Source organism: Ctenopharyngodon idella, chromosome 1 (genome assembly GCF_019924925.1).
Source record: "Ctenopharyngodon idella isolate HZGC_01 chromosome 1, HZGC01, whole genome shotgun sequence".
NCBI classification, from domain to species: Eukaryota; Metazoa; Chordata; class Actinopteri; order Cypriniformes; family Xenocyprididae; genus Ctenopharyngodon; species Ctenopharyngodon idella.
The window spans coordinates 29,662,432-29,669,181 of record NC_067220.1 but is presented as its reverse complement, the minus strand read 5'-3'; the positions used below and the strand labels follow the sequence as shown (position 1 = coordinate 29,669,181).

The window sequence follows — 6,750 nt, the reverse complement described above, 5'->3', positions numbered from 1 at the left end:
AGGCCCTGTGACGTTCAGTGTATGGAAGCATGCAATTACTAATTACCGAGTAAACAGCGACATCTAGTGGTATGAGTCATCTGTACAAAATGTCTACAAAAACATCTCCATTTTGGTAAAATGCCAGTCTGACCCAATTAGCCAAGTGGGGGAAAAAAGCTTTCAGAAACATACTTTGGTTACGTTCAGCCACTCAACAGGACGAAATAAAGTTAGCCATGCCTATAGATGAAGGTTTGAGAGCTATAGTTTGTACATCTTTTGATAATATCATGATGTCTTTTATAGCTATACTGGGGGTCATGTTTAAAATTGGAAATGCAAATGCTACAAAACATCGAGCTTCTGCTTTGTTTTTGTTTTTTTTTAATTACTATTATTTACAATTAACCTACATATCAACATATACTAACACTTTATTGAACAGATATACAACAAATAGGAAAAGAGAAAAATGGTAACACTTTACTGTCCACATTATTTAACTGCATTATACAAGACCTAATTATGAAAAATACTTCCAAGACATTAACCAAAGGCTCAGTCTTTGCAAGCAAAGATGGGTTATGGCTCATCACATTGTGCCAAATTTCATAAGAGAATTGTCAAACAATTAAATTCTAGCTCTTTCCCCATCTACATGCATAATATTGTGAAAAGATTCAATAAATCCAGAGAAATCTCAGTCTGTGTGGGGCAAGGCAGGAAACCTCTGTTGAATGTGCCTGACCTTTAAGCCCTCAAATGGCACTGCATGAAAAAACATCATGCTGTGTTAAATATAGCCACATGGGCTTGGGAGTACTTTGGAAAACCCTTGTCATTAATCAGTCTGCCACTGCAAGAAATGCAACTTGAATCTCTGTTACACAAGAAGAAAGATATACATCAATTCTATGCAGAGATGACAACAAGTTCTATGGGCCTGAGCTCATCTCAGATGGTCCTATGGACAACGGAAATGTGTGCTGTGGCAGAGTGAATCATCTGAAGTCCCCGCAGCGGTTGGGGTCATCTCTTCACAGGTGTTGGGGCATCTGAAGTCTTTGTAAGAGGCTGGATCCAAACTGGAGCTGGCGTAGTCTAGTTACCTCAGGATGGGCATCCCAAAATAAAACAGAAGAGCAAATGGAAAATAATTAGCGTAGCTGCTGTTCATAACATTTCAAGCAAAAAATAGTTATGTGCATTTGATCTAATAACTGGAGTATAAGGTTATGAAATGTATTATGTGAATGCTTGGCTAAAGAGATGTGTCTTTAATCTAAATTTAAACTGCTGGGAGAGTGTGTCTGAATCCCGAACATCACACCAAAAACGCATTTGGCCCCTCAATTACCCAACAATTAAAAAGCGTAATTAAAAGGAAAGCTGATGTTACACAGTGGTAAACATGCCTTTGTCCCAACTTTTTTGGTGTGTGTGTTGCAGCCATCAAAATCAAAATTAGTTTATATTTCCAAAATATACTTAAAGGGGTAGTTTACCCAAAAATGAAATTCTGTCCTCATTTACTCAGCCTCAAGTTGTTCCAAACCTGTATGAATTTCTTTCTACTGCTGAACACAAAACAAGATATTTAAAAAAACCAAACAGTTGATGGGCCCCACTGCCTTATGGGAAAAAATACGGAAGTCAATGAGGCCCACCAACTGTTTGGTTCTTCAAAATATCTTCTTTTGTGTTCAGCAGAAGAAAGAAATTCATACAGGTTTGGAACAAATGACAGAATTTTCATTTTTGGGTGAACTACCCCTTTAAGTTGGTCAGTGACAACATCGGATATCTTTTCTTTGTACTTTTGTAAATTTATTCAAGGTTTCTAGAGAATTAACAAACCACAGATTCTTGATTTTATTGCATTTTACTGGAAATATTTCTTTTGTACAATATTAATTAACAACATTCCCATAAAACATGAAATATTTTGAACAGAGAAAGAACAATATACAAGAAATGCCTGGGATATTTCTTAATAATTTTTTTATAAAGTTTTTCATGTTAGAATAGCAAAACATTTTTTCACTCAAACATAGTGAAATGATATAACGTTTATAATTGTGATAAAAGGCAGAGGATCATAAGTACAATGATGACAAAGTAACCTACAGCATAACAGGAATGATCCAGATGCTCTGTGGCTGTCACATATGTCTTGCCTACTGTTTTAATATATAAATAACTATAACATTTTGTATATTACCCTGGAATTGTAATTATCCAAGATCTAAAATAGTTATCCCGTTCAGTGGGAACCAATGAGAGAAGAGTTTAGGAAACTCGCAATACCTGTGGAATGGTTTCATGTTAGACCATTAGAGGGCGCCCGTGTTTTTCAGCGCATATATAAGATGCTCAATCCACGCGCCGGCCTTTTCAGCTGAGTCCGCGATCAGGTCACAGCCAGCGCTGTTTGCCTCCTGACACCCCAAACACAATCCGACAAAATGATCATCTACAAGGACATCATCACCGGTAAGAATAGTGTCTAACACAATGTTGCGTACCGAAATGTTACATTTCTACCAATATTTTTGGCGTCAAATGTTGTTGAATTGTTTTAAAGAGCCGGTATTTCCCGGCTCACCGCGGCCTAACTTTCTTGAATGCAGTTAGCTTAGTGGCTAACCATGCTGTAAACTATATAGACGTTCGTTTTATTATTGCGGTTTTAAATGTTTCTCTTTTGTGTACCTTGCCTTTGCGAATTATTATACTCAAACTATTTAAGGTTATACAAGTGTTCGGTTACATTTAAACAAAGTTGACGGTAAATGGGAGTGTTAGCAGCTGAGTTAAAACGCCGGTCGGCCAGTTTTTTCCTCGGTAGAAGTTGGGCTGTTAGTAGTTTTAACACACATGTTCCTCTAAATCACAGTTTGTTTGGGGAAATAATATACCTCTAATGAATTTGACTTTAACGACTGAAATTGATAATTTTGAAGATCCAAGTAGCTTATTTTTTTTTCGTTTTCACAACCCATTATGAGACGATGAAATGAGCGCTAAACAGGGCGTTACTAGTCCAGGCCAGTTCACTTTAGTCATCACTCACTCACTTCTGAGGGCCTTTAAAGGGACATTTCTTTCATATTTGAGAATTATTCACCTCTTTCTCTTAGCTTTGTGCAATTATGGGTTGGTAACATCCGTTTAACTCCAGTCAGAAGCTGAAAATAAACTTGTTTAAAGGTTCGACGCATTAATATAATAAGCGATTGCAAAAAGTGGGTACAATGAGGTGACGTTCTTTTCAGCCATCGAACACCATAAGGAGAATTAAAATTACTTTTCAGTTTATGAATTACCCCGAAGAGTTCAAACAAGTCTTTCAGCAGCAATATTACGGATGTGTTAAATACTACTGTTGTAATTAGTCTGTTGCATAACGGACATGTTGCGTCAATGAAAAATGTTTCGTCATGATCTGGAACGTTGATGATTGATGACCTCAAAGTGCTCTGCGTCATCATGACCGAAAACAAATATTGTATTTCTATATTTGGGGAAACATTCCAGGAAACACTGCTGTTTGGGATTGGATGTGAAAATGGATAGAAAACTATTGTTTAAAGCATTTGTGTGAAGAAACAAGCAGAATTTTGGGCAGAAAGTGAGATTGTTAGTGCATTCCACTGAATATTCATGGGCGTTAATTAAAATCGGACCACAGGAGTGCAGTAGGCCATCTGTTGTTTTCCACTTAATAACAGCGGAAAAGAGAAATAAAATAATCAGAAGTAACTGAATACATTGGACTGAAAATCTAACTTTTCTTTGTTTTCTTTCACAGGGGATGAGATGTTCTCCGACATCTACAAAATCAAAGAGTCTGAGAATGGAATGATGATTGAAGTGGAGGGGAAGGTATGCAGGTTCTTTTTAACCAAACTGCTTCTTTTTCTTTTAAATTGAGTGGCAGCCCTCTTATGGACGTACAGTGATGACAGCTTAGGACACCTTTGAAGGTTATGACCTATGAAACCACTATGTATACTGAGTACGATCTTTGATGGGCTATAGCAATTTTTTTTTTTTCTGCAACCCAAATTTATGTCAGTTAACACATTTTTCTAATCAGTTCTGCGTATATAAACATTGATTGTACAATTGCTAGTCAATATGTTTGTGATGTGATCTCAGCTACAGTCATTGACTTGTGTTTGCAGATGATCAGCAGGTCAGAGGGAGACATAGACGATTCACTGATTGGTGGCAATGCATCAGCAGAAGTTCAGGATGAGGGCTGTGAGAGTTCCACTGTCAGCGGTGTGGATATTGTTCTCAACCACAAGCTTCAAGAGACCTCCTTTGACAAGAAATCTTACACGGCCCACATCAAGGACTACATGAAGGCGTAAGTTTAAGGGACATGAGGCATGTTGTACCTTGCAACAGGCTTGGTGTACTGTAAACATTAGTTTTCCTGTATGGTTGAGTTTTTGCATCATTGACAGCTCAGAGTCTTGCATTGTGGCCACCTGGGTTTCAAAATGTTTAGATGCAAAATTAAACGTCCCTGCGCTTTCTGCCTGCCCAGTGAGTGGCTTGTAAGATTGAATTGGGGACTACAGAATTTTTATTTGAATACACTGTGCTTGGTGGTTTTTGAAATGAAACACAAATGTTTTGGTAATTTTTGCTTCCCCCCCCCTCATTATGACAGAGTGAAAGCCAAGCTACAGGAAATTGCACCTGACAGGGTAGACCCCTTCATGGCTAACGCACCGGCTGAGGTCAAGAAAATTCTAGGCAACATCAAAAATTATCAGGTAGGCTGCAGTAACTGATTATTTTGTCATGCCGAACTTATGTACACTAGCTTTCAAAAGTTTGGGGTTGGTGAGCTTCTTTTAATGTTTTTGAAAAGTCTTGCATCAAATACAGTAGTTTTGTGCGATATTAAATTAAAATGGCTTTTCTATTTTAAAATATTTTAGAATGTAATTTATTTCTGAGATGGTAGAGCTGAGTTTTCACCATCATTACTTCAGTCTTCAATTTTGAAAACAGTTGTGCGGTTTAATATTTTTGTAGAAACTGATGCTTTTTTTCAGGATCTTTTGAAGAATAGAAAGTTCAAAAGAACAGCTTTTAATGTGTATTTTCTGAAGTATTCATAAGGTATTCAAGACTTAAAGTCTTACTGACACAATTTTTGAATGGTAGTGTAAGTTTAGGGGCTCAAATTAAATGCTAAGTGGGTTGTTCTGCCTTGAGTGTATTGGAACTTAAGACATTTTGTCTTAAAGTTGAGTCTGCAGTGAATTAAAGGCTATTGTCTTTGGTTACAAAACAGCCTGTGTGGTCCGCTAACTGATTTTTCTCTCAATCTTACACAGTTTTTCACTGGAGAATCAATGAATCCGGACGGCATGATTGGTCTCCTTGACTTCCGTGAGGATGGCGTCACACCATACATGCTCTTCTTCAAGGATGGTCTGGAGATTGAGAAATGCGTAAGTTTCTGAAAAATATATATATATAATTTTTTTTTTTTTTTTTTTTTTTTTAATTTTGAAATGTTGTTTATGTAGAGTTATATATAAAAATAAAATAAAAATTATAATATCATTCTCAATTTATTGCGTAGCATCCACAGATAGGCCTGTTGCCATAATTGGTGGCTTCTGGGTTTGCACAAGGATGCAACAGTAACTTTCCTCATGATGTCTGGCCATTAGAATGGTGGCTGGAGAGGATTGAATGGAGGAGAATACGCCAATTTCATTAGCGTGAAGATCTTACTTATTAAAAAAAAAAAAAAAATCCGCTTACATGATAATTGTTTGCTTGAAGGTTTTTTTTTTTTTTTTTTTTTTTTTTTTGCTGGTGCTGAAGTGTTTGATGGGTTTTGATGGTATTAACTTGAAACAAAACTGATTCTTCTGTGTTTTTCTTTCTCACTGTAGTAAACTTCCCAAATGTCTACAAGTTACCCCTCCAACTCTGGCCTCTGCTTGGTGGATTGGGCCCATGGATTAAACCAGTCATTCCCCTCATTCTTTCCATCAGGACCAGAGGATCTTTTAAATTTACGAGGCCGCTGTTTTCGTTTCTTGACTGGCTTACGTCCGTCCATAGCAAGAAGACGTGAACAATCCATTCATGAAATTAAAAACAGGACTTTTAGCAAGCCAAACCACAATGTGAAAAGATTGTGGTAAAAAAACTGACTAATTTTGGGGTTCTTTTATTTCCTTGTCATCATGGAGGTGAAGTTGACTTGCTGGCTTCTCATTTGCTGTGCATGTCAGCTTCTTGTTTCAGCAGATGTACAGTTGTAATTTTCCCCCTGTTCCCATTGAGTCACAGGATTGTATAGGATTTCTTGGCACCATTATTGAAGAATAAAATCAAGCTGCTGGCTAATTAAAGTTTTTGCTTGTTAACTCTGCCTAACTTGTCTTCAAGTTTCATCACTTATTTTAAAACCTAGTTCTTTATCCAATTAGCTGTTGCTCAAACTGTCATTGACAAAATGATCAAGGATATACACTTCTTTCAAGATAAGTTGGAAGCTCTACAGAGGTGGCCAAAATTTTTACTATACGAAGGACCAAGAATCAATTTTGATTGAGGGCAGTGGGCTAAAATGAACTTTCCATTAGTCCAACTAAAAAATAAAGTTTAATTAAATATGAAGAGGCCTTTCAGTGCAAAGCAAGAGTTTAAACACAAAGGTGGGGTGGGGGAATTGATTCAGTGGCATGGGTTAGGCAACTGAAAACTGAAAAATGTGCATTCAGA

At 37.0% G+C, this 6,750-nt stretch overlaps 1 protein-coding gene and 1 non-coding gene across 2 annotated transcripts; both read left to right on the top strand.

Moving 5' to 3' along the window:
• The first annotated feature begins 2,312 nt into the window (after positions 1-2,312).
• On the top strand, positions 2,313-6,397 carry tpt1 (tumor protein, translationally-controlled 1). Its single transcript, XM_051889492.1, has 6 exons — positions 2,313-2,475; positions 3,794-3,867; positions 4,170-4,357; positions 4,667-4,772; positions 5,343-5,459; positions 5,913-6,397. The coding sequence occupies exons 1-6, from the start codon at positions 2,448-2,450 to the stop codon at positions 5,913-5,915; spliced, it is 516 nt and encodes a 171-aa protein (XP_051745452.1). The 5' UTR covers positions 2,313-2,447; the 3' UTR covers positions 5,916-6,397.
• On the top strand, positions 3,936-4,005 carry LOC127521554 (small nucleolar RNA SNORD58). The gene has a single exon (XR_007932398.1). It is a non-coding gene; the product is annotated as a small nucleolar RNA SNORD58 (small nucleolar RNA).
• Positions 6,398-6,750: the final 353 nt, after the last annotated feature.